Source organism: Mytilinidion resinicola, assembly GCF_010093595.1.
Source record: "Mytilinidion resinicola strain CBS 304.34 unplaced genomic scaffold BDZ99scaffold_15, whole genome shotgun sequence".
Lineage (NCBI taxonomy): Eukaryota > Fungi > Ascomycota > Dothideomycetes > Mytilinidiales > Mytilinidiaceae > Mytilinidion > Mytilinidion resinicola.
The window spans coordinates 1,185,278-1,208,619 of NW_022985451.1; the positions used below are offsets into that span (position 1 = coordinate 1,185,278).

At 54.4% G+C, this 23,342-nt stretch overlaps 9 protein-coding genes across 9 annotated transcripts; 6 read left to right on the plus strand and 3 right to left on the minus strand.

Moving 5' to 3' along the window:
• Positions 1–35: 35 nt before the first annotated feature.
• BDZ99DRAFT_501049 (uncharacterized protein) lies at positions 36–896 on the minus strand (the record flags this gene model as incomplete). Its single annotated transcript, XM_033723779.1, has 3 exons — positions 36–545; positions 593–652; positions 885–896. 3 exons carry the CDS (start codon positions 894–896, stop codon positions 72–74), a joined length of 546 nt encoding a protein of 181 aa, XP_033574022.1. The 3' UTR covers positions 36–71.
• A 2,409-nt stretch (positions 897–3,305) lies between these two features.
• On the minus strand, positions 3,306–4,930 carry BDZ99DRAFT_90692 (uncharacterized protein). Its single transcript, XM_033729012.1, has 2 exons — positions 3,454–4,930; positions 3,306–3,397 (listed from the first exon to the last, which is right to left on the minus strand). Exon 1 carries the CDS (start codon positions 4,728–4,730, stop codon positions 3,624–3,626), a length of 1,107 nt encoding a protein of 368 aa, XP_033574023.1. The 5' UTR covers positions 4,731–4,930; the 3' UTR covers positions 3,306–3,397; positions 3,454–3,623.
• A 931-nt stretch (positions 4,931–5,861) lies between these two features.
• Positions 5,862–6,434, plus strand: BDZ99DRAFT_90697 (uncharacterized protein). Its single transcript, XM_033729013.1, has one exon. The coding sequence runs from the start codon at positions 6,035–6,037 to the stop codon at positions 6,362–6,364; it is 330 nt and encodes a 109-aa protein (XP_033574024.1). The 5' UTR covers positions 5,862–6,034; the 3' UTR covers positions 6,365–6,434.
• Positions 6,435–6,631: 197 nt separating this feature from the next.
• Positions 6,632–8,107, plus strand: BDZ99DRAFT_501051 (uncharacterized protein; the record flags this gene model as incomplete). Its single annotated transcript, XM_033723780.1, has 2 exons — positions 6,632–7,194; positions 7,408–8,107. 2 exons carry the CDS (start codon positions 6,632–6,634, stop codon positions 7,940–7,942), a joined length of 1,098 nt encoding a protein of 365 aa, XP_033574025.1. The 3' UTR covers positions 7,943–8,107.
• Positions 8,037–8,754, plus strand: BDZ99DRAFT_90722 (uncharacterized protein). Its single transcript, XM_033729014.1, has one exon. The coding sequence runs from the start codon at positions 8,132–8,134 to the stop codon at positions 8,498–8,500; it is 369 nt and encodes a 122-aa protein (XP_033574026.1). The 5' UTR covers positions 8,037–8,131; the 3' UTR covers positions 8,501–8,754.
• Positions 8,755–10,016: 1,262 nt separating this feature from the next.
• Positions 10,017–11,410, plus strand: BDZ99DRAFT_501052 (uncharacterized protein; the record flags this gene model as incomplete). Its single annotated transcript, XM_033723781.1, has 1 exon — positions 10,017–11,410. The coding sequence occupies one exon, from the start codon at positions 10,017–10,019 to the stop codon at positions 11,139–11,141; it is 1,125 nt and encodes a 374-aa protein (XP_033574027.1). The 3' UTR covers positions 11,142–11,410.
• Positions 11,411–12,561: 1,151 nt separating this feature from the next.
• Positions 12,562–14,724, plus strand: BDZ99DRAFT_501053 (subtilisin-like protein; the record flags this gene model as incomplete). The annotated part of the gene is made up of 2 exons (XM_033723782.1): positions 12,562–12,714; positions 12,958–14,724. The coding sequence occupies 2 exons, from the start codon at positions 12,562–12,564 to the stop codon at positions 14,539–14,541; spliced, it is 1,737 nt and encodes a 578-aa protein (XP_033574028.1). The 3' UTR covers positions 14,542–14,724.
• A 3,570-nt stretch (positions 14,725–18,294) lies between these two features.
• Positions 18,295–20,466, minus strand: BDZ99DRAFT_448790 (general substrate transporter). Its single transcript, XM_033718080.1, has 5 exons — positions 20,290–20,466; positions 20,066–20,238; positions 19,860–20,015; positions 18,959–19,811; positions 18,295–18,896 (listed from the first exon to the last, which is right to left on the minus strand). Exons 1-5 carry the CDS (start codon positions 20,385–20,387, stop codon positions 18,557–18,559), a joined length of 1,620 nt encoding a protein of 539 aa, XP_033574029.1. The 5' UTR covers positions 20,388–20,466; the 3' UTR covers positions 18,295–18,556.
• A 2,065-nt stretch (positions 20,467–22,531) lies between these two features.
• BDZ99DRAFT_338849 (dUTP diphosphatase) lies at positions 22,532–23,335 on the plus strand (the record flags this gene model as incomplete). Its single annotated transcript, XM_033714338.1, has 2 exons — positions 22,532–23,003; positions 23,085–23,335. Coding segments are annotated over 2 exons (723 nt in total), but the record flags the coding sequence as incomplete, so codon positions are not given.
• Positions 23,336–23,342: the final 7 nt, after the last annotated feature.

Consider the following 23,342-nt stretch of genomic DNA (forward strand, 5'->3'; position numbering starts at 1 on the left):
CTGCGACCCCCCTCCCTCCCCTCCCCATCATCCTCCTCGTCGTTGCCGTATTTCACACCCGCCCGCCCATGTTATCTGCGAGCACTGGTTTTGATGCCACTCCCACCATTAGGTAGTGGACTGCTGGGTGTGCACCAACTCCATGCCACCTCAACTTCCGCTCTTTCACTCTTCCCAACCACCCAGCCCGACCGATCGCTGGCATCCTTGTCTTTTTTTGCACCGCTCCCACCATCAGCAAGCTCCTCATCGGCTGTCGAACCCTTCATATTGCGGAAGCTGACGACGTTTGACACCCAGTCTACCACTCCGCCCGCCCACATGCATCTCTGCGAATCCGAGTTTGCACCACTCCCACCATCGACATCCTGTAGCCCGGCTTTTGAACACCATAAGGGGTTGGCCAGGGTGATGTTGAACCAACAGACCATCCACCGATTCTGTCTCCCTGTTTGCACCTCCCTCCCCCACCTCCCCAAGACCCGCAAACTCCAACCTGTCTTCTCCAGCTCCTCGCAAGTCGCAGTAGGAGATTTTATATCTAACTACAAGCGCCAAGACTGATGGCACGTGAGAGTCACATGACCCTCACATGCCTCAGCCCCTGTGCCCCTGTGCCCCCTTCTCTGCGACTTTTCCCGTGCTGTGCGACCTAAGGAGGAACAGCGCAGAGGTCACACGGACCCCCACGTGGCCCCGCTTGGCGCTTCGTCGACGGGCTTTTCTTTCTTCAGTGACAAGGAGCACGGAGGATAGGAGGCGAGTGAGGAATAGAAACGAAGAAGAAGAATGGCTGCATGGGGTGCGTGGGTGCGTGGGAGTCAAAAACTCTCCTCCTCAGTTATATCTGGGGTGGTGGGCTGTGGGGATCAAATCCTACTTACGCAGGCCTCCATGGTGCGTGGGAGTCAAACGCTTCTCTCGACATACATACGCGGATGGAGCGGTGGCCGCTGTGCTTCAAGGATTTACTGGTGGCATCTTTCCATGGGTGCTTGGAAGTCAAACACACAGTCACAGAGTTCCGACGAGCAGCAGATTCGGCGCGGAGACGACCTTGATGAGTGCCGGGAGACGACTTCACCGGAGCATGGTCTATGATGGTGTGGTGTTGCTGTTGCTCGGAAATATACCAGACGAGATTCCCCCATGGCTGGCTGGCTGGGAGTCAACTAGGCTACAGCCGATTCTCCATGGTGTGGTGGCTGGTGGAGATCAAATATGTCTTCTGTACTGGTTTATGGGTGCATGCGAGCCAAACACTTCTCTCAACATAGACGATGGAGCGGTGGGCGCTGTTCAACAACAAAAAAAGGTTGTTATCATGGCTGGGTGGCTGTCGAACTGTGCTGTGCAGCTCGTGATGGCGTGGTCTCTGCGGTGTGCAAAAACAGTGCTCACGCGATGATGATGGCTGGGTGCTCGAGAGCCAAATCGAGCAAGTATCTCCACGATGGTGTGCGTAGTTCAAAGTCCTCGACTGTTCCTACCGATGAGCGGGAGGCAAAGCGGTATTGGGCAACCACGATGAGTTATGGTGGGCGTTCGGAATCAAACCGGATGATGCCATCATCGATGGTTGCTCGGGGAGTCAAAGATTCGAAAGCTCAGGCACGATGGAGCGAAGGTGGGCATTTGGCATCAAATGAGAATGAACCCGGCGATGGGTACTCGGGGAGTCAAAACAACAAAATGGCAGCCCCTATGGTGTGGTGGAGGGTGTTCTTTGAAAAGGGGAATTCAAGGAGGGTAATGTGGGCTTGGCGGAGTTGGGGGGAAATCAAAACCTCCAGACAAAGATCCGATGGTGTTGGCGGTGTTGGTAGCGTCGCCTCCTTCGAGCACTGATGAGCGTTACTACCTTTCCACATAGCCGAATGGCAGAGTCATAGGGATAGAAGGCCGTTGTCGAGAGGAGGACCTAGTGCTCTCTGGCATGATAAAGACTCGATGGAGGCCAGTAGGAGCGGAGGGTGATGAACGCCACTCGTGCTCGAAGGCCTCCCAACATCACCATCGTGCCACTTCTTTGCGACTGTTAATCCCACTCTCCCACTCCCACCATTTCATCGCGGCTTCTTCTTTGTTGATCCTCCCTCCGCCAACATCGACTTGTCTCTTCTTTGCTTTTGTTGCTCTCCCTCCCCCTTCCTCCACCCCAACCATCACCATGCCGATTACGAAGAGTTGATCACCCTCCCCTCCGCTCCATTGTGGCATTTGTTCCGCTTTTGCACTCCAGCCGCCGCAGGCATGACACTCAGCTGCAACTACTGTTGATAGCTGGGGACGACTGGAGCGCTCCTCTGCCTCGAAGGAAAGGTTGGGCGGGGTTTTTATAGGAGATTTTGGATGCCAAGAGGGGATGGCACGTGATATGGACGTGATACTGCGTGATATTAGCGTGACTGTAGAGGTGGGGGAGGTTAGAGGGGAAAGTGGAAAGGGGAGCGGGAAGGTGATGAGGAGAGAAGGGTCAGGAAACTGGGAGGTTGTGAGCGGGTGAGGCTAGGATGGGAAAGGCACTTGGAGACTAATGCGTGAGAAAAGAAAGGGGAGAAGAGTAGCTAGACTAGGTCGTGCAGCGAAGGGTATCGGGAGGGTGCTCCAAAGGCTAATAAGATGGTTTCATGGCGATGTGGGACGGGATTAGCGAGATAGGATGGGGAGAGGGAGAAAGAAATCTAGGACGGATCAGCTAACAGCATTAGATCTGGGGGCTTGGATCAGACATACCTCGTAGAATTCCGAGATCGCAAAGACACGAAAGACAACTACTCCATCATCACATATCACCACATCCTTATACCAGAGGACGAGTATTACCGCAATCGCATATCGATTATAATACAGATAACCACACTATATTCCGAAATCCCAACCCCAACCCGTCACCCAATCCACGCAATGCATCCAAACCTGAAATCAAATGGCAAGGAAATCTCAGAAGCGAGCGGGGTATGAGGAGTAGAAGGAAAGAAACCCACGCCCACCCCCTTGGCAGAAAGAGTTCTCGAAAAGAAAAAAATATCAATATTCGCATTTTAGTTGTTTACCGGCGACGGCAATAGTCCTTCTATTTCGTTGAACCCCACCCCTCATCCATCCATCCACATCCCTTCATCCCTAGCGAGTGTCCACTCCGAAAACAATGCATAGTGAGGGTATAGAAGCAATATCTCTCGTGGGATCAGGTGAGAGGGTTAGGTCGTAGCCCTTCACTCTCCCCGAAAATCAGATCAACGCCTTCTGGAGGTATTCCCATCCCTATTGGCCCCCGCCTAGTATGTGTGTCGCTATGCCCACGCCCTGCCTTGCCCCGTGATGCCATTTCCCATTTCCTATGTTCCATACCACCACGCAATTTCAATTTCTTGGGTGCAGTGCAGAGAGATGCCTAAACAATAACAGCGCAGGGGGTTGTTTCTTTCTTTCCATTTCATTCGTTCTTACCTCGACTCGAAACAAGTAAAGGTTCCATAAAAATCACAAAAAAGGAGTCGCTTGCTTCGTAAATCATCAAGAGAGCAGATTCGAAGAAAGGAAAAAAACCAGGGATTAAAAGATAGGGTGCCTCCGAAGTTCTTCAAAACCAGTTTAAAAATGATTGGGGCTATCGACGCTCAGCCGTCGTCGTCGGCATCGTCGTCGTCGTCCTCTTCACTATCCTCGCTCGTGCTGGGCCGTTGCACCGGTAGGCCAGTCTTGACTTTCTTCGCAGATGGTGTGCTCTTTGAAGGTGCAGCTTTCCGCTTGGAGCCGGAGCTTACTTGGGCCTGTGTGGCTTTGGCGGGGGTGTTTAGGTTTTCCTTGTCACCGCCGTCGTCGGCCTCGCCTCCGACACCCTTAGCGGCAGCATCCATGGCTGCAACTTCATCGGCAGTCAAGAAGCGGCCACCAGGACCACGCGGTCGCCGCATCGCATGATTGTGGCGTGACTCGTGGAGGTATGGTTTTCGTCCTTTCGACGTCAAGCGGAGGGCGTCCTCGAGCTTCTGACGGGCCAAGCGTCGCTTAAGGATGCGATGGAATTGTTTCGCATTGACGTAGAGCGGAGCCTCTTCCGCAGCGCCGGCCACGAGCTCCGGTGATTGTTGATGTTGGGCCGGAGCTTGTGACATGGGTGGCACGGAGGGTCTTGCGGCGTGGTTCATGACGGGCTGCGGATGCTGCATGGCCGGGCTGGTGATTTGAGTGCTCATCCTCCGCTGCGGTATTGCCTGGCCTGGAGGCATCTGTACTTGAGATGGCATACCACCGACGCTCATGGCGCCTGAGGCTGAGGTTGGCGATCGCGGAGCAACACGGCCGTCCGTCTTGATCTGAGTCCCAGCCATCCGCGGCGACGCGCGTGGATCTTGTGCAAGCTGGCCCCCAAGGCCTGCTTGATTGTAATAGTCCGGACCTACAGCAGCCGCAGTTGCCATTGCTGCTGCTTGTGTCGGTGATATCCCATACTGCTGATGCATCCCGGGAGGAACGCCATAATTCTGGGGGTAGCCCATCTGCTGGTGGGCTTGGTGTTGCGCATTCGGAGGGCCACCTTGATTGTAGCCCTGCGATGGAAGTATTGGTGAGGTTTGTTGGTACTGGGGGTGCATCTGCGTCTGTTGGTTTGGCGATGTTATTGACGCGTTGCCCGAAGGATTCTGTGGTGCCCCGCCGTAGTTCTGGAGGTGTGCTGGCGCATGGCCATGGTGCGGTTGCTGGTACTGCGCGTAGTCGGTCATGTCTGCGGTCTCCTAGGTACAAGATACCTGAGAGGGCACAAAGACAAGCTTGATGTACGCGACGTGAGAGTCGTGCCACTAGGTATTACCCCAGAAACGCCACTACAGAGCACAGACAGGTCTTGCTCGCTTGGTCTAGACGGCCGCCAGCAGTGATGTCGCGTCAGCGAGTCACGTCCGAGTATGGGAATGGGAGGAGGCGATTGGGAGGCGCGGTATCGCAAAGGTCGCGAACGGACGGCGGAGGATGCTGGGGGGGCGCGGCGTGAGTCGAGGAGCGCAGCTAGTGGCGGAGCAGTGCAGCCTGAATGGCAGGTCAGATCAGCGAGGTCCAATAAGTGATTCGGTTAGAGGGCGCGGACAGCCAATACATACCTGGAGGGAGCAGCTGGAGAGTCCTTGGGCGGAAACTGATACGGCACTGTCTCTTTGGCCTTCGGTCCGTCGTCGGATTATGAAGCTGCCTCGATAATGGCCTTGTTTGCTGGCGCGTGGTGTATGTCAGGCGGGCCGGGATATCAGGGCTTGCTGCGGCGAGCTGGGGTCACGTCACGGCAATCTGATGCTCGATGCGTTGTCAATGGCCACGCTGATGAGGCGGGATCGGGGGATGTGCGCGAAGCAGCCTCAGCACGGCGCTTGCAGTGCTTGGTGCAGCAGGCGCGCTGCTCGTGCGGCGGTGCGGTGCGGTACGGTGCGCTTCGACGGGCGGCTTCGAGGCAGCGGGATCAATGCGGGCGGAGAAAGGGCCGCGCCGTGTGGGGACCGTGTGCGGAGAGTCGCTGGGAAGGCGCAGGCAATTGCTGGGTGACTGCTGGAGCGGTGGTTTGTTAGCTAGTCGCGCGTGAGAGCAATTGGAGGAGGCAGAGGGTGGGCATGTGCTGGCGGGCGGGCGATTGGAGCGATGCGCTGGCAATGCAGGTTCATGCATGCCCAACGAGGAGCCCTTACCGTCTTAATCAGCGCGCGCTCCACGTCGCAGCTGCGAGGTATTGCGGTGCCGTCGCGAGGTGACGTTGGACTGCTGAGGGTGTTCGGGCGATAATCTATCCGCGGCTGTCGCTGTGTAGGCCTGCGGAGTCGCGCGGTGGGCGGAATAAATTGGCAGCGCGGCGCAGCGGAGGCAGTTCACGGGCCGGCGCTGTGTGTCGCGAGCCTGCGCATGTTAGCCGTGCGGTGGTGAAGGCTTTGTCGCGGTGCGAGATGCGACGGATGCGCTGCGCCAACTGCCCTCGCGGCGGCCGTGCAGCGGCCGCTGGCGGTCGCAGAGCGCGAGCCAGGCGAGAGCGCGTCTGCGCAGGTGGATGAGTGGACGACAACTGTTGGAGGACGTACCGAGAAATCTGGGACCGCAGGCAACGTCGGTCACGAGATTTTGTGGTGGTGAGGGCGCGCGCTGGTCGTGGGATTCGCTCTGGGGCCTTAGCCTGTCTTACCTGGGACTGCGGTGGGTGGCTTGGGGGCCCTGGTGCTCCACGAGGCCGTGGTGGTGCAGACTCGTGATAACGTCGATAGCTGCGCCGTGGTGGTGCAGGTTGATTGGGCGTGCGGCGGGCTGGTGGGTGAAGGAGACAGAGAGTGGATTGGGTGTGGGAGCGAGGCGACTAGGGATTTTATTCGACCGCCAGCGCTGAAAGCCCGCTGCGCCGCCCTATGGCCGCCGTCCGTGCCTGGGAAAAGCGATATCTGCAGCCAGCCAGAAGCGCAGCCGGACGCGCCAGGGACTCGCACGCAGTGGGCAGCGTGCAGCAGGCGAGCCAGCAGTGAGCAGGCGAGCAGCAAGCTGCGAGAGCGTCTGCAGGCGGCTGGGGCGAGGGCGATGCGCGGTGCAGCCGTCTGCGCGGGCGTGGAGGGCTGGCATCGATGATGCTGGCGGTGAGGCCCGGGCCTGACGTGTCTCGATGCCGGCAGTGACTGCGACACGAGCTGGGACTGGGCGGCGTCAGCGGTGGCCGCGCCCGAGCTGCGATTTGAGCCGCACTTTGCTTCCAGCGTCCCGGTGCGCGTGCAATTTGCAGCGGCGAGCAATCACAGGCGGGCACGGCGGGGTTTTCGCTGCGGCGGCCAGTTCGAGGGCGTGCTGCGTGAGAATTCGGCGGGCGGCAAAGGGATTGGCTGCTGCCGCCTCAATTTGCAACGCCCGTCCGGCCACCTGCCACCTGCCACCTGCCGCCTGCCACCTCGCACCTCCCTCCGAGTCCACGCCCGCCCAGCCCCGAGACACCTGCATCGGCATCCGAGTCAGGCCGGCTAGCGTTGCCGGTTTGTCGCTGCTGCTTCGCTGCTGCTTCGCTGCTGCCGCGCTGCTGCCTTGGAGGGGAGAATTGCAAGCTCTCGCCGTTCTCGCGTGCTCTCGCTCGCTTGCGCTCCGTGAATCGGCCTCCTGTGTCTGTGACCTCGTCTCCAGCCGGCGCGATAGCCACTCCACCAGCCCGTCACAGTCACACGGGGTACGGGCCACGAGGTACGTCGCCAGCGCCTACAGAGATGTGCATTCTCTTCACGCGCGCCGGCGCCAGGCACTCTCACCACGCCCTCGCTGCCCAGACGGGCGCTGATGCACCCATTGGCTGCCGTGCTGTCGCGGCTTCGTTTCACCCTGGCCTCGACGTCAGCGCGTGAATCTGCGCGTCGCCCTCTCCAACAGAAGACCGAGGGCTGCACGCCGATCATGCAGCCCTCAATCGGAGGCGAGAAGCGGCCCCCAAGCTCGATCCTCATGCACAGAATCCAGCCGGGCCTCGCTCACGCGTCACAGCCGAGCTTCGTTGCAGATCATCCATCGCGACCCGGTCGCCGTTGGAGTCGTGGGAGCTGTGCCTCCCATCAACTGGCTGCGCGCGGCGCCAGGTACCGCTGTTGTCCTGTCACGCACTGCGACGTCCCTAGAGCAGGGTCCAAGCTGTCTGCGACACCATGGAGGCTATCGCGAGTTTCGCCCAGCCCAAAATGATGACAAAATCCATGCCGCCAGCCCCGCTGCAAACACGATTCCCAGCATGCTGGTTCGCCCGCCCTGGGCTCCTTGCACGGCTGGCATGTGTGCCTCGGGCTCTATCCCCAGGCCGTCAACCTCCGGCCGCCTGAAAAGCAAAGACGAAAGCAAAGCCGGGGATTTGGGCGCCCGTGGAGCACAAGAGCCGGTTCTTCCGCTTATGTTTCGTCGTCTTACAGAACGAGTCCGTAGACTAGCCAGTACACAAGTGTATTAACCTCCAATCTAACAGGACGAGAGGATGCCTCTGAATGCTCCAAAAGAAATTTGGACGGGATATCAAGTTTGTCACGCCATGATCCAAGCGAACACTAGATGCGCTATTCACACCTGTTTAGCAGTGTCTGAAAGGCTCAAATCTTAGTTATCACGTGATCTCGTTCCACAGCTGTGAATAGACTTGTGCATGCCAAGTACGGCCAGTATACCAACTCCCTGCTCATTTCTCTCGTCCTCCCGTCCACAGTCTCACAGACACGCTCAACACGGACTTCATGTCTCCAGTCAGACTCTCCGTGATCAGACTCGTATAATCCCCCGCACCGCCGACTTCCTCATCGGGACTCGTCATCTAATTCTGCAATTACCCGTCACTGACAGCTTCCAACCACCAGACTACCGACAGCGCTCCCTGTCGACGCGGAAGCAGTCGCACAACCTTGGAACTCCTTCTCTGCAGCCTCGTCAGCCACCGGACTCGCCGACGCAAGGCAAGCCTCCCCAGGTCCCTTCTGTGCTTCAACCCCAGGACACGGAGCCCGACCCCAGCAAATAACCCAGGGATGTTTTGCAGCGCAGTCGCCTCATTCAAGCCCAACGCCGTCACCTGATCGCGCCCGCTCGCCATACCCTGTCATGTGTGTCTCCCAAGGACCGGAGTTCTCTCTGTGCCGATTCCACGCGATAGGACAGCCCTATATCTCGCCCAATCACGGCGCCCTTCACATCGAACAGATCAGATAAGGTTACTTCTCCCGCACGTCCTGCATCACGCACACACCCATTCCCCCTCTTACACCATCTGCCGAGCGGATCATCCACTCAGCAAAAAGCAAAAGCGCGTGCGGGATTGCGGATCGCGTTTTAACTTTACAACACGAATCACGCTTCCTGCGTTTAGGAAAAGCTCAGCAGGGTTGAGCCTGATTCGCTGCCGCTTCTATTGCCTGGGGTTTTCTGTTTCTCCACTTGAGCGCCCTGGCGCCCCTTCCGAAGACTGCAAGGGAGAAGCATGCTCACCCTCCTTAACTCCAGACTACAATGCTTTGGCCGCACGCATGTCTGTCATCCGACAGACCCGGCTCCCGTACCGACCGTGCCGAGGGTATCACCACTGCGCTGCCCGTGGGGTTTTCGTGATGTAGATTGGGCAGCGGATGGAGATATACATGAAATGAGGTGCAATCTCCATTGGATAGCGCGTCTGACCATGAGATCTCTTGACGCGGGAATTCTCGCAATCGAGGAAAAAGGATTGGTATGACAAGCGCGATGATGAGAATCGATTGTCGTTCGAGTGTGGAGTGTGGCTGCAGGGTCATATTGCTTTTCTGACCGGAAGCAATCCTGGGCTAAGGGAACCATATGATACTCGTCTTATAGTCGGACGACGTCTGCATATTGCGCCTCTCGGGGATCTACGGCCTCGAGCAATACCACAGATGCGGCCAGCTACGCTACACGCAGAAGCGGGGTGAGGCTGGTTGCGATTCTCTTTTCTCTACCATGCTTTACCTTGGATGCGCAATAAGCGTAAGGCTTCTAATCCTTAGAGGCGATATATGTTCGAAATCTTGGGAATCTTCTTCTCGAAGCCCGCCAAGAAGGACTGTTAGGTCTTAGATTGCCGAATCTAGTCACAGTTTATTCCTAACCCTCGAAACACTCAGCCTTCTCATCGTAATAAGCTTTGCAATGATATTATCTTGAGCAAAACTCCGAGAGTTTTTTCTCAAAATCAATTTCCATTTTAAGCTTAGTTGCGCAGCCACTAAGTAGATGTCTCTCAGTGTAACACTAGGGTATTGCGCAAATCATATTGGTTGGTTCCAATTTTTAGAGGTCTTGTACTGTATCGCTTCTCTTTTGCGTACTCAAAAAAGGACGCATACCAGATACTACGATCTACATAGCTACTAGCTTCAATTAGTAAGCTATATTTCAATGAGGACGACGTCATATTCCACCATAATTACATTTCTATCAAAAACCTCGGCACCAAATTCAACCTCATAAGAACTTCAACAACCGAGCAACGAATCCTTGCTCGTATTAGGGTGTCATACTCAAAAATGTTCTTCCTGATCCTCGGATCAACAGCTTCCATAGCCTCCGCTCTAGCTCTATCACTACTCTTTTTCCCATCCCACACCTCAAACCTCCTCCACGCAACCACCTCCCCAACCGCCAAACTCTCCTTCACCCCCACCCGCCTCACCCCCCTCGACACCGCCACCCTCATTCTCCTCGTCCTCCTTAAATACCTCCTCAAACTCATCGGCCTCCACCCCCCCTTCCACCCGTCCAAACCAGGAAATAGGGACATCGCACTCCCGCCCCTGATCCTCTCAGCACCCTTCCAATTAAACGCTTCCGACCTCCAGAAATTCACCAAAGCTGTCCAGAGTACCCATCCCGACGACGCAACAAGCTCGCCGCTCCTGCTCGCCGCCGCCACAGCCCCCCTCCTCCTCGTCCTCCTCGCCCACCGCGCTAACCCCGTCCTCCCCTTCGGCGCCGTCAACACGGGCAACCGCTTCGAGTTCCGCGAACCCGCCGCCTGCCGCGCCGTGCGCGCACTCCGCGCCGCGCAAGTCACGGCGCGGGTGGGCGGGGACGAGCTCCCTGGCAGGCGGGTCAAGCGCGGGGTGGAGTTTGCTGTTGTTGTTGAAGTCACATCACACAGCCAAATTGTTTTCAGGCAGGTCATTAGTATCTTAGCGCTCCTGCCGAAAGCGGCTCTCCCGCTTCGTGAAACACCCCAGCGATCCCTTCACCTGGAATCCGCGACATTATCTTCCTCGTCCGCCCCTCCTCCCGCATCGGAGATGCTAGGCAAGACATGGATGGGCGAGTTGGAGCTGGCGTATGGTGCGCCTACGGCGTGGGCTGCGGTGTGCAAGGACGTGAATCCTATACATGTGTCGGCGCTGGCGGCGACGGTGTTTGGGTTTCCGGGGAGGGTGGCGCATGGGAATCTTGTTGTTGCGAGGGTTGTGGAGATGATGCGGGAGGAGGGGAGGGGAGGCGTCGTCTGGCAAATGGAGAAGTCGTGGTGGATGGAGGTGGCGTTTCGAAGACCAGTGGTGCTGCCGGTTGTGTTGGGGGTGAGGCTTCAAGGAGGTGAGGGGGAGGGGGCGTTTGAGGTGCTGAATGGGAAGAAGGCTTGTGTGGTGGGGAGGTATGGGGTGCTGTGAGCGGACTGCTTGGGAGTCTGTACGTTGACGGGACGCTGTCTATGGTGGGCTGGCTAGCTAGCAGATTAGTCAAAATGATAGGCGGTAAGAGGTTGTGAAAGTTCGTTGAAGGACTCCAGACAATGGTAGATGAGCGTACACACTTCTTTAACTCTTAAAGGCACATAGATGGCCTAGAGTGTCTTCATGGGTTTTTAACAATCCGAAAGAGATTCAAATTTATCATTTTTGGCAAGAGGTCAACTCGCTAGACCCACCCCTAATCTAAGAGCGCGGAACATATATGCTTAAGATAGCATACGGTAGTCAACACCGCTTTTGGGAAACCTGGCTCGGATTACTGCCTTTCCCGTGACATCACAGCGAAATGGTTGATGTCTTAAGTGATGACTGGTGGTTAAGAATAGAAGTTGCCTTTCGGTCCTTTTGTAAGGCTGAGATCTAAGATCTGCTTTCTAACCGGGTTGGTGCTAGCGTTCGGATAACACAGCTCACAGTCTCACAGCCCACAGCCACAACCTCGTCTCTTCATCTGCACCGCTCAAGCTTTGACATGAACGCTTAGCACCGCCACAGAGGTGGTCTCGACACGGCCACCGGTTTGAGATGCCTGGAGAAATATGTATGATTGCTGGCTGGGTTGCCGGCCCACTAATCCTAACCTACTACCCAGATTCCAACATGCTGAAACTACATCGGATTCGCTCGGATCACGCATCTTGCAAGTAGTTAATGACTGGAAGGAACAGTTAGAACCCAAGTCATTGTATCATGCCCCTCGCCATCGCTTCCTTGGCCATATCTCGCTTCACATTACTCCACGCTTCTTTCGATGGTCGGTCTCGTCCCCAATGCTCTGTGCGCGACCACGGAATACTCGGGCAGACGGTCAGATCTCCAGATTTACATAATATTGGCCCCAGCAGCCCGAGTAAGGCGGCCGCCAAGGGCTGTGTAGTAAAGATCACCAACTCTACTCTCTTGATGTTTAAGCCCAACCTATCAGATCACGCCGCTAGTAAAACCGGCTATGCTCGTCTCATTCAGCCTCCACTACATGCACGTACACGGCCCCGGTCTGACGCCAGCGGCCATGAGGCTATGCTACTGCCATGGCGAAGCTTAACGGTGCTTGGTGGTGCTTGACAGTGCTGACTTCTAAGTGGACCTCTGTAGGATAATTTCAGCAAAGATGGAAAAAAAGGCAAGCAGTGCAAGGCTGAGGAGCTTGGGCTCTGTGTATAGCCCCATGATCCAGCGTCATCAGGCTGTTCAAGATGGTATATGAGGTGGTGAGAATCTTTCGGATGAGGGCATCACAATACCCCAGTGCCTATCAGTCGTTCTGATATAGCAGAGTTTCACCTGCTGCTTTCCTTTGTTGTCTCCTATCTCGTTTCGTTTTTTTTCACCACTCAGTATGCACTTCTCTATTACTACTATCGTTGCGTTCGTCGCGGTTGCGTCGGCTCTTCCGGCTTCCTATAATAATCACGTTGTGCATGAGAAGCGCGATGCTGCTCCAGCGAAGTGGGTTAAGCGATCTAAAATGGATGGGAGTGTTCATTTGCCGGTAAGTGAGGCCTACCCCCAGCTGTCAGCGCCCCGTCGTAGAAGTATGTACGCTGTCTTGCCACTGCTTGTGGTGCCTCATGGTATCTTCATCAGAAGGGAGCTCAGCGCTTTGGACAACCGGGAAACTCGCGAAGCCACGTCAGACAGCGGTCAAAGGACGTACACAGACTGGAACTTTGCTGACTGCGTTTTTTAGGTGCGAGTCGGTCTCAAGCAACGTAATCTAGAACGTGGCGATGAGTGGCTTAATGAGGTGTCAAATCCAAGTTCCAAGAAGTACGGCCAGCATTGGTCGATCGAGGAAATCAATGACGCTTTCGCTCCAAGTCAAGAATCTACAGACAAAGTGCTTGAATGGCTTGCTGAGCATGGCGTTACGTCCGCGGGCAAGGCTCCAGCCCTACATACCCTCGAGTTCGATATGAGCATTGCCGACATCGAGAGGCTGCTCAAAACCGAGTTCTTCGTGTACGAACACACCGAGTCCGGAAAGCCACACGTCGCGTGTGAGGAATATAGCGTACCGGCCCACCTCCGTGAACATATCGATATTATTACGCCAACGCTCCACTTCGACTCCAAGCCAAAAGCCGCGTCCAAAAAGCTTTATGGACTCTCAAAATCTTACAAAGATACTGATGTCCAATCTTGCGTCGACACCATAAGCCCGGACTGCCTACGCGCCCTTTACAACATTCCAGACGTCTCTTCGACAAAGCCATGCGGCGAGAACAGCTTCGGCATAGTTGAATACTCTGATAACTCCTACATTTCGTCCGACCTCGACGCCTTTTTCGCGAACTACTCCAAGCCCGCCGTCGGCTCATACCCTGAGCTCGTCTCCATCGACGGCGGTGTCGTCGACGATTCCAACGTTACCGACTTCGGTATACATGGCGAGTCGGATCTCGACTTCGAATACGCCATCCCCCTCGTCTACCCACAAAAGGTTACATTGTATCAAGTTGGCGACGGAGGCTTTTCCCCCGCCAATGCGTCCTTCATTAAGACCAAAGTCGTCAGCACGTCGTGGGGCCAGAACGAGTGGGAGCTCACACCCTCCTACGAGCGCTCTTTGTGCAACGAATACATGAAGCTCGGCCTCGCAGGCGTTTCCGTCGTCTTCTCCACCGGCGACTACGGCGTCGCAGGCAGCGCCGTTTCCGGCGATAAGTGCAGCAACGGCACCAACAGATTCCAACCCGATTTCCCCGCAACTTGCCCCTACGTGACCGCCGTTGGAGCTACCATGGTCGATCCATCCATCAAAGACCTCGCCAGCGTGCTCAAGAACGGCGGCCAGCCCGAAATCGCTATCAACCACACCGTCACCACCGCCGACGGCTCGATCGTAAGCGACGTCAAGAGCGGCGGCGGCTTCAGCGACGTCTTCCCCATCCCGGACTACCAGAAGGAGGCCGTGGGCAACTACTTGAAGAACCACAAGCCGTCGTACTCCGCGGCGCAGTACAACAACTCGGGCCACGCACGCGCGATCCCGGATCTGAGCCTCAACGGCGCGAAGTATCTTACCGTTTTGGGGGGCGGGCTGACCACTTCTGATGGCACAAGCGCCGCGACGCCCGTGCTGGCGTCGATGATTACGCTGGTGAATGAGGCGAGGCTGAGTAAGGGGAAGAAGAGCCTGGGGTTCCTGAATCCGGCGATCTATAAGAACTTTGATAAGTTTGGGAAGGATGTTACCGAGGGTGCGAACCCGGGGTGTGGTACTGAGGGGTTTGAGGCTGTGGAGGGGTGGGATCCGGTGACGGGGCTGGGCACGGTGGATTTTGAGAAGATGCTGAAGGTGCTGGGGGAGTTGTAGATGGTGGTGTACAGCTACTCGGATTCGTGTATTCTCGGGCTTTCGTTTTGGGAGATCTGAGATCGGTTTAGAGGACCTGGGGGGTTGCTGGGGTTTCCAATGCACGATGTCACGTTTTAGACGCTGTATATTATAGGTACGGATTTTACGTAATAGATGGCCAGTTTACGAGCAAGAGTGTGGTGCTTTGGATTGAAAGCATGACTTCTTCTTTCCTGTTAGAAGTTTTACTATAAGTAACCACGTGGTGTCAGTTTTTTAGATAGTTTAAACTATGCTACTTGGGTGTTCCTTTTGCGGTTTTAAATACCTATGGGAGACACCTCACGAGGTATGAGGCGCTCGCTGAGGTGGACGTCATTCTCCACATGGCGGAAATCACACTGCAGTCGAAGTCGTTAAGCTTATTTAGGACCACTCTTAATGGCATGTTCTCCTGCGTTCCTTATTCAGGGGGGTAAGATTGGTCTAGAGGGCTTTAAGGCATGGAATAAGGGCGCTTATGCATTCTGCTCCACATCGTCGCTTCATGAGCTCTCGCAATCACCTGTCACATTGCGAGTATCATTTCCAGCGCTGTCTCATCTCAGTAGCATTCTTTTTGCTTTCTGCCCATAGTCGAAATACTGAAGCGTTGCCCTTCATTAGTCTCATGATTTAATGCCCTCTCTGCTGTGCTTTCGACGTCAAATAGTAGTAAAGTGCAACGTTCCACTCAACTAAATCCACGTGCATTTCTCTGGCTGCGGTTTTGAACCCCCTTCAGGCCCATGATCTTCTCCTTAGCAACTTTCTGCGACTCCAAACTCCGCTCCAATCAATAAGATCCATTTTCCGCAGCAGCGACAGATCTTATACCTCTCTCGATCCCATGTCACGTGCTTTCACTCACCGCTCCCGCTCCTTATTTATCATCCCGCGCACTTTGTCCGGCGAAGCGAACGCGTCGCATGATCCCCCTGACTCAGCAGCTTAGCAGGTATCTTTCGAGTACTTAAGTCCTTCGCGACCGTCATTCTTGGAGTCAGCAAGAGGGAAATAGTTCGAGGATCAAAAACTAGAACTCCAGTGGTTCCATGGGAGCCTGGTGGGAGGGATTTGGGATCAAAATTAACGACTGGGCAGTACATGCCTTGTTCGGTACTCGGTAGCTTCACACAAGCTGATCGGGAGGCTGCAAAAGAACACAAAGAAACATGCCATAGTTTGCTTCGGGGTGGAGTGAGAGGTCTGGAGGTATTAAGAGTTCGATGATGATAGTTACCTCCCGACGGAATTCTCACTCAGCGGCAGCAGATTAAGGGGTACATATCCCTCTTCTTTCCCTAGCTCCGCTCGCTATCTTAGTTAAAAGCGATTCTCAACATCACTGCCGGCCTACTTCAGCACAGAGCCACTCCATGCTCCCATTCGTGCTCCCCTTGTTTTCACATACCCGCTCAAATCCCAGGGTTCCGCGCCAAACATAGTACACCGGCGGCGGCGATGTTGCAAGCCAAAGCTTACCATGTGGATAAACTTCAGGTCTGTTCTAGATCCTTCAAGTCTCGACCTTCGCTGCCAGAAGAAAGCTCGTCGAGCAGTGCTTTTGTACCCCGCGGCGAGCTCCCCGATGGCTGGTCACATGTTATCCTCATGATTGGAGAGCTTAGGAGAGTCCAATCACGTTCCCGTGGAAGTGCTAGCGAAGTCACGAGGGTCGCATGTGATTCGCGGCTTGGCGGGGTCTCTTATAGGTATATCTTATAGGTATATAAACTTCTTCCACGCTTGGCTGTGCGCTCGGCAGGGAGAAGGAGTCGTGTTCTATCAACATTTCAGAACCATTCCGCATCATGGAGCGGCAACTGGAGGACCTGTGTTGCAAAACGTTCCGTATGAGCGCATGATGGCTTGTCCTGGCCTTCTGGGGATTAAAAGCCCAGACGTAGTCTGTAATGGCTGGAGTGGCTGAAAAACATGGACCCTGCATCTACATGAGTCCTGAGTCCAACGAAAAACCATTTATAGTGATGATTAGCAGCTGAACCACTTGGTCGAGGCATGCTCTAGAAGTGATTTATTAAGAGGAGGGGCTAGGTGCCTCCCAGGTCTCGATCACTACCGATGAGAAAAGGAGCTCAACATCACCAAGGAACAACATTCAAAGTACCGCACCCACAGCACCACTCCATCGGGTGTAATTCCGCTGGGTTTGACACCATTCGACCGCTCCCAGTACCCGATGAATTGGCACTACGTCAAAGGCTTAAAGAACCCAGACCACTCCATTGTGTGGTAAGCTTGTCGATTTCGACCCTCCACCCCCACGCATTCTCTTCCATATTCAAGAACCCCATCATCTGCTCGAGAGAAGGATTTCGTACTCTCTCCGGGAGACCTCTGGCGCTAAATCACGTGTTTCACGTGCTCACTGCTCTAGCCCAATCTACCCCGTGGCAGGTTCGATTTTCCCCGACTATCGTAAGTCACGTCCCCACCACGTGTCTTCCTCTTTACGCCGTTTCTTCGACTACTTAAACTATCTCTCTCCTTCTTCTCCTCAGCTCAGCGAGGAGATTCGGGTCGAAGGATCAAACTCGAATGAGGGAGGCACGATGGAGTGGGAGGCGGTACTCTGCGGTCTTGAGATCAACAACGCCAGAAGGATGTGGCCATGGCTCGACGTCGTGGGTGGAAAGGGAGTATGGGTGGAGGGAAATAGAGTGAAGAGGAATGCAATGGAGTGGGATCAACGATTGCTATCAAAATGCACGATGGAGGTTTTGTGGTAGCACAATCACGGAGCACAACAACCAATGGAGGTGTGTAGAAACAAGTGGATCAAACCTCGATGAAGTGGTTGCTGGCTTGGCGGTAGACATGCGGACTGCAATGATGGAGATCAGTGAAGTTTAACGAGGACGACGAAGGTTTCCTGGAAGTTCTGGTTCCCGGTATTTACGGAAACGTTCAGGATCTTTGCAAATGCCCGGTGAAAAATGTCCTATGGTTAGAATTATGCAGTGCTAATGTTAGACACCACCATGGAACTCTAAGGTTTTACCATGGTCCATCACGCAATAAAAAAAGCTGGAGCCATGTGGCCAGTTCTCAGACCAACTGTGCATATAAGTAGGTTTCCTGTAAGACCAGCGCACCACCTTATCACCCGAAGCCAGCTATACAGACTGTGATACTCCCCCCCCCCCTCTCATCGCCAAAGAGAAACCCACCAAAATGAAGCCCTCCACGACCGCCGCCGCCGCTACCCTTGTCTTCCTCTTTGTCTGGCCTTCTCGCCACCGCTCTCCCCGCGGGGACACCAACTACCAGCTCTAAGACACCAACCACCAGCTCCAACGCAACTTACACTCTCACTCTCGGTCCCTTTCTCAGTCCTAAAGCTAAACTCCTGTTTGCTGAGTGGTTAAACAGGACTTAGCCTCAGGATAAACTCCTTGAAGATGATACGGTTAGGATGCCCATCCCCTCTCCCGGATATTTCCCCGAGTCTCCCAAACATCCGGGTATACTCCCTGATAATAATGAGATCGGGATTCATAACACTACTTCCGGAGGAAATTAGGGACAGTGGGAGGCACGACTGAGTTGGGATCGACAAGGCCATTTCCGATTCGTCATGGGTGTGGGGGATGATCAGAAGCGGATTAATATCGACGTGATGGAGACATGTTGGATTTTCGAGGAGGCGGAGGTTTCGAAAGAACTTAATCAAACTGATACCTTGGAAGCACGGATCTGCGCTATGTTGCTGAGGCGTCTTCAGATATCTCTAGTGCCGAAGTGCTTCACAGTTCTTAGAATCCTTAAATCAAATTACGACGTCGTCACAAGCATCCAGGCCTGAATCTAAATGCATAAGAAAGATGAAATGAAGTTTGCTTGCTTCCATACATTCGTTACTCGTATTCTCTAGCCAAAACACCTTACCCGCCAACTCATTCAACTACTGTCTACCCCAAGACACGCCCATCCCTCTCTGTCATACTCTCCCTATCCTCTCATACGTCGACTAATACTCCTTCTCATTTCCCTCATTATAGGTCACGCTCCTCTTCCTCTGTGCCTCCAGCTCATAATCCGTCAAGCTCATCTTCCTCTGCGCGCCCTGCTGGTGCTGCACATCCGCGACATCCTGGAAGCTAACACTGGGCACGAAGCCGGACGACTGCCACGCATGCGGCACCTTGGCGTACAACTCGTCGACTTGCTCGAGGGAGAGACCCTTGGTCTCGTAGATCATGCCCCACACGAAGAAGATGCAGATGAAGCAGCAGCCGCCCCAGATGAAGAAGACTTTGGAGCCGAGGTTGGCGTCGCCGGGGTCGTTGTTTACGAGATAGGGTGTTGCACTGGTGAAGAAAGGTTAGAGCACATTTTTTGAAAAGAGTTGGGTAACTAAGGTAGCACTTACTATGCAATAGCCCAGTTCAGAAGCCAATTGGACGCGGTGGTCATAGAAAGCGACTTTGCACGGACTTTGAGCGGGAAGATCTCACCGGTGACGACCCACGCAACGGGTCCCCAAGAGCAGGCGAAGAAGAAAATGTAGATACACACGAAAGCGATCAAAGCTTTCTGAGCGGCAAGATTCTGGACACCAGCTACAGTTCCGGTAATAGCGACGATGAATTGGCAAACGGCCATACCGATGGCGCCAAAGAGGAGTAGGGGGCGACGACCCCATTTCTCAACCATGTACAAACCCGGGAAAGTCGATCCGACATTGACACAAGAAGTGATCAAGCTCACGACGAACGGGTTGGAGATGCCGGAGTTCTTGAAGAAGGAGGTACCATAGTAGAAGATGAAATTCACACCAGTCAGCTGCTGAAGGGCTTGGAGGAGGCAGCCAGTAGCGAGACGGAATCCTAGGTTGCCCTTGAAGCAGTCGAAGTAAGTGGCCTTGCCAAGAGACAGCTCGTATTCGTGGTTGGCAGTGATCTCAGCCAACTCTTCCAAGAGAGCAGGGTGTTCGACGTCGAGTCTTCGAAGCTTGGAGAGCGATCTAGCGGCCTTCTCCGGCTTGCCCGTCTTAATTAGGTAACGTGGAGTTTCAGGAAGAAATATGCATCCCGTGATCAAAATGATGGCCCATGCAAATTGAACAGCAATTGGAATGCGGTAGGAGCCGGTATCATTGCGATTCTTTGCGGCATTGTCGACGATGGCGGCGAGAAGGAGACCAATGGTTATAGCCAGCTGGTAGCAACCGACGACAGCACCACGAATCCACTTGGGAGAAGTTTCAGACTGGTAAAGAGGGACTGGTGTCGTTAGTGCGAGCTTTGGAAAGGTGGGGGAGGTGCACTAACTTGTGGCTGAGATCATTCCGACACCATAACCCGCAAAGAAACGGCCAGCGACGAACATGGGAATCTGCGTAGCAGCGGTTTGCAGAATGACGCCTAAGCAGAAGACCATTACGCATGCAATCAATCCCAATCGTCTACCAATGAAATCGGCAACGGCTACTCATGTATTAGATTTCATTGAACCCGTTACACGACACAAAACTTACGAGCAGCAGTCAAGGCACCAAAGAAAGTTCCGGCGGAAAGAATAGATACAATCTCAGATGATTGGCTGGAAGTGACATCCGGTAGGTGGTCTTTGGTGTTGATATAGCCGGTTGAGAACTCCTTCCTCCAGTAGTTCATGCCCAGGATGCCACCAATCGTGCCAGTATCATATCTAGCGGAGGTCAGCTAAAGCCCAGATAGCGCATGAAGTTACGTATCCTACCCGAAGAGAACACCACCGAAGGCGACGAAGAGACCGATAAAAATGGCAGGCAAGGCAGAGCCAGGAGTGCCCGGAGGCGGCCTGAGCATGATACCCATCTTGAATTCGTCGGGAGGTTGCGCAACTACGATACTGGGTACAAATAGGCGCGAAGAGCGTCGGTATGGTGTGCTTGACACTTGGCGATGGTGGAAGAAAAAGAGGAGACCCGATGATGTTTATGTAGTGCTCGGTAGGTTGGTAGTGGTTTCCTTCAAGAAATAGTACGTGTCTGAGCTCCCAAAGCACTAGCAGCGGGCAACGACAGTGGCGCGCCGCGGCAGGATGGAGAAGCATCCTTTACTGGACGCCACCCATGTCTAGGCTATGATGACCACGGGATCCTAGGCCCGTGGCGGCTTGGGAGTGCGTGACACTAACGATCCATGGACGGCTCGAACCATGACGATGTGACCAACCGTCAAGGTGATCCCCGCTACCGCGGTTGAACTTGATGGAAACCGTGCCTCTAATTTGTTCACGGGACTATAAAATCAGAGAACACGTTTGAACTTCAGAATGACGACAACGCAAAAGTTGAAATCTAGACGAAACAGGAGTACTATGAAGATGGAATTGATGCTTTGGGTTGGAGGCTGATATCGGAAAGATCGCGGGAGAATAACAGAAAGTTGGAGGCGGCGCGCGGACACTACCAGAGGGTGCAGCTTTTAGCTTCATGCATGTGGGGAGTGGATGCGGGGAAAGAAGCTGCATCGTCAGAAAGTCGTGCCACCTACCTCAGCGAGACCCCGATGTGGCCAATTTTCGATCCCGATGCTGTCATAGTCATAATTGATCAGCTGCTACTTCGTGGATGCTCGCGTAGCTGTGACCGATCGAGTTTTTTTTGCCATGAAGCTTTACGAATTGTTTCTTCATGGATAGATTCAGAAGTGAAGCCTCGACAACAGCCCGGTGGCTGTCCACCCGAGAATCTTTCCGTGGGACTGCTTGCGAAGCAGGTTGCCGCTAAAGTGGTCTAGATGGAGTATTGCTCACAGTCTGCTTCTAGCCAAGCTTGCATTCTTCAGGAATAGTTACCTTTGTATGGAAGAATTCTAGAAGACTTCCAAAACTTGGCTTCGAGATCGGTCTATGACCAGCTAGCGTGGGCATCCGTGCAAACTAAGTGCCTTCTACACTCCTAAATGTCGGCAGTTGAAAACCCCGCCAAAGTCCAGAGCCTCCACAGTGGTGTAGAGGGATGGTTACAACAGGACCTTGTCAGCCTCCAGTCGTAGTCGACGCCAACGTAGAGAGGGTGTGGAGACACCACAGATGTGTTCCGGAGTTCCCCATGGAGAAGCCCCGAGCATCATGATCTGATGAAGCAAGGCGTGAGCTGAAACCCGCATTATGGAAGAAGTAGACCGGACTGAAGACTAATGCCAGGAGCCTGTCAGGCGGTTCAACATCGAGGCACAAAGCGACGCTGGATCTCGAGGCGGCCCTGGCACGATCGTGGAGTTTGGAAACGGAAAAGCGTTGATTGGACACGGTGGGAAAGGCCGTGGAACTTGCACTACTACTGTGAGGAGCGAGAAGATAATGCACGTAATCTTGGTTGGTGGCGTGGCACTACTTAGATGAGATTCCCAACGCAGGGTGTAGCAGGCCTCTAGAACGGAGTACATGGTGTTTGTTGGGATACAGGGAGTATCGACCCAGGGCATAAACCTATCGGAAACAAAGGTGGCGATTGACACCGCAAGTCTAGGTTTTGAAGAGGTACTGGTGGTTGCAAGGAGGTTGAATTCTGCCTATGCGATGATCTACCTAGGCGATGATCTACTCGAAGGATCTTGCTGAAGTGTGGAGAGCGGTGCTAACGAAGAATGAAAGATGTCGGGTCTACATCCCGAATTCAAAGATTAGAATGACTTGTCAAATATAGGAGAAGTTCTCCAATCAAGGGAGCCGTCACTCATACCATAGGTCAGTAGAGCTCAATGTATTGGACCTCGATCTCTGTCACATGATTTACACGTGATAGCTTCACTCGTAGAATCACTACTTCTGTTCAATGCCCTCCAACTCACGAAAAAGCTCGAATTCTATGCAACAACCTTGAAACGGTGAAGGACGACGCACGTCTGGTTCAAGATCTCGAACAGTTCACGTCCATATCAATTGACCAATCAACGCCCTCCCGCCCCTCCAACAACGCGTCGCGTTCCCTTGCTCCATAGATTTTCCTCCAACACCACACCGCTTTCTCCACCTTAACACACTCCACCAATTCCTCCCTTTCCTCTCTACCATGACCACTCCCATTGACTCTGCCTCCACCCCCGCCGCCGAAATCCTCCACGAACCACCCTCTCTCCCATCCTCCCCCCTCCCCAAACGAACAAAAGTCATCGATCCCACTCCCCTCAACAGCTCCTCCGCCCTCCCCCGCGGCTCAGACAGCGGCGCCGCAACACCCACTCCCCTCGCGACGACATCAATAGGAACACACCACCCCACACACGCGCTCGGCTCGTCAACAATGGCAGAAGCGGCCCCAACGCTACAGGTGCAGTTCCTGAGCGACAAGGCCAAAGCCCCAACGAAGGGGAGCGAGTTCAGCGCCGGCCATGACCTCTACGCGAGCGCGGATATCGTGGTGCCAGCGCGGCAGCGGGCGAAAGTGGCGACTGATATCTCTATCAGCGTGCCTGTGGGAACGTGTAAGTGCCCCGTCCATACCCCCTCTCCTCTCCTCTCCCTTCCACCGGGAAATAGTAGCTAATCAGATATTGGATATCCAGACGCTCGCATCGCCCCCCGCTCCGGCCTCGCCGCCAAACATGGCATTGACACGCTCGCTGGTGTGATTGATGCTGATTACCGCGGCCCGGTGATCGTGCTGCTGGCTAATCTGTCTGACGAGGACTTCGAGATCAAGGCGGGCGACCGCATTGCGCAGTTGATTGTGGAACGAATCCTCATGCCGACAGTCGTGGTGGTTGAGAAGTTGGAAGAGAGCGTCAGGGGCGCCGGGGGGTTTGGGAGCACGGGAGGGTTTG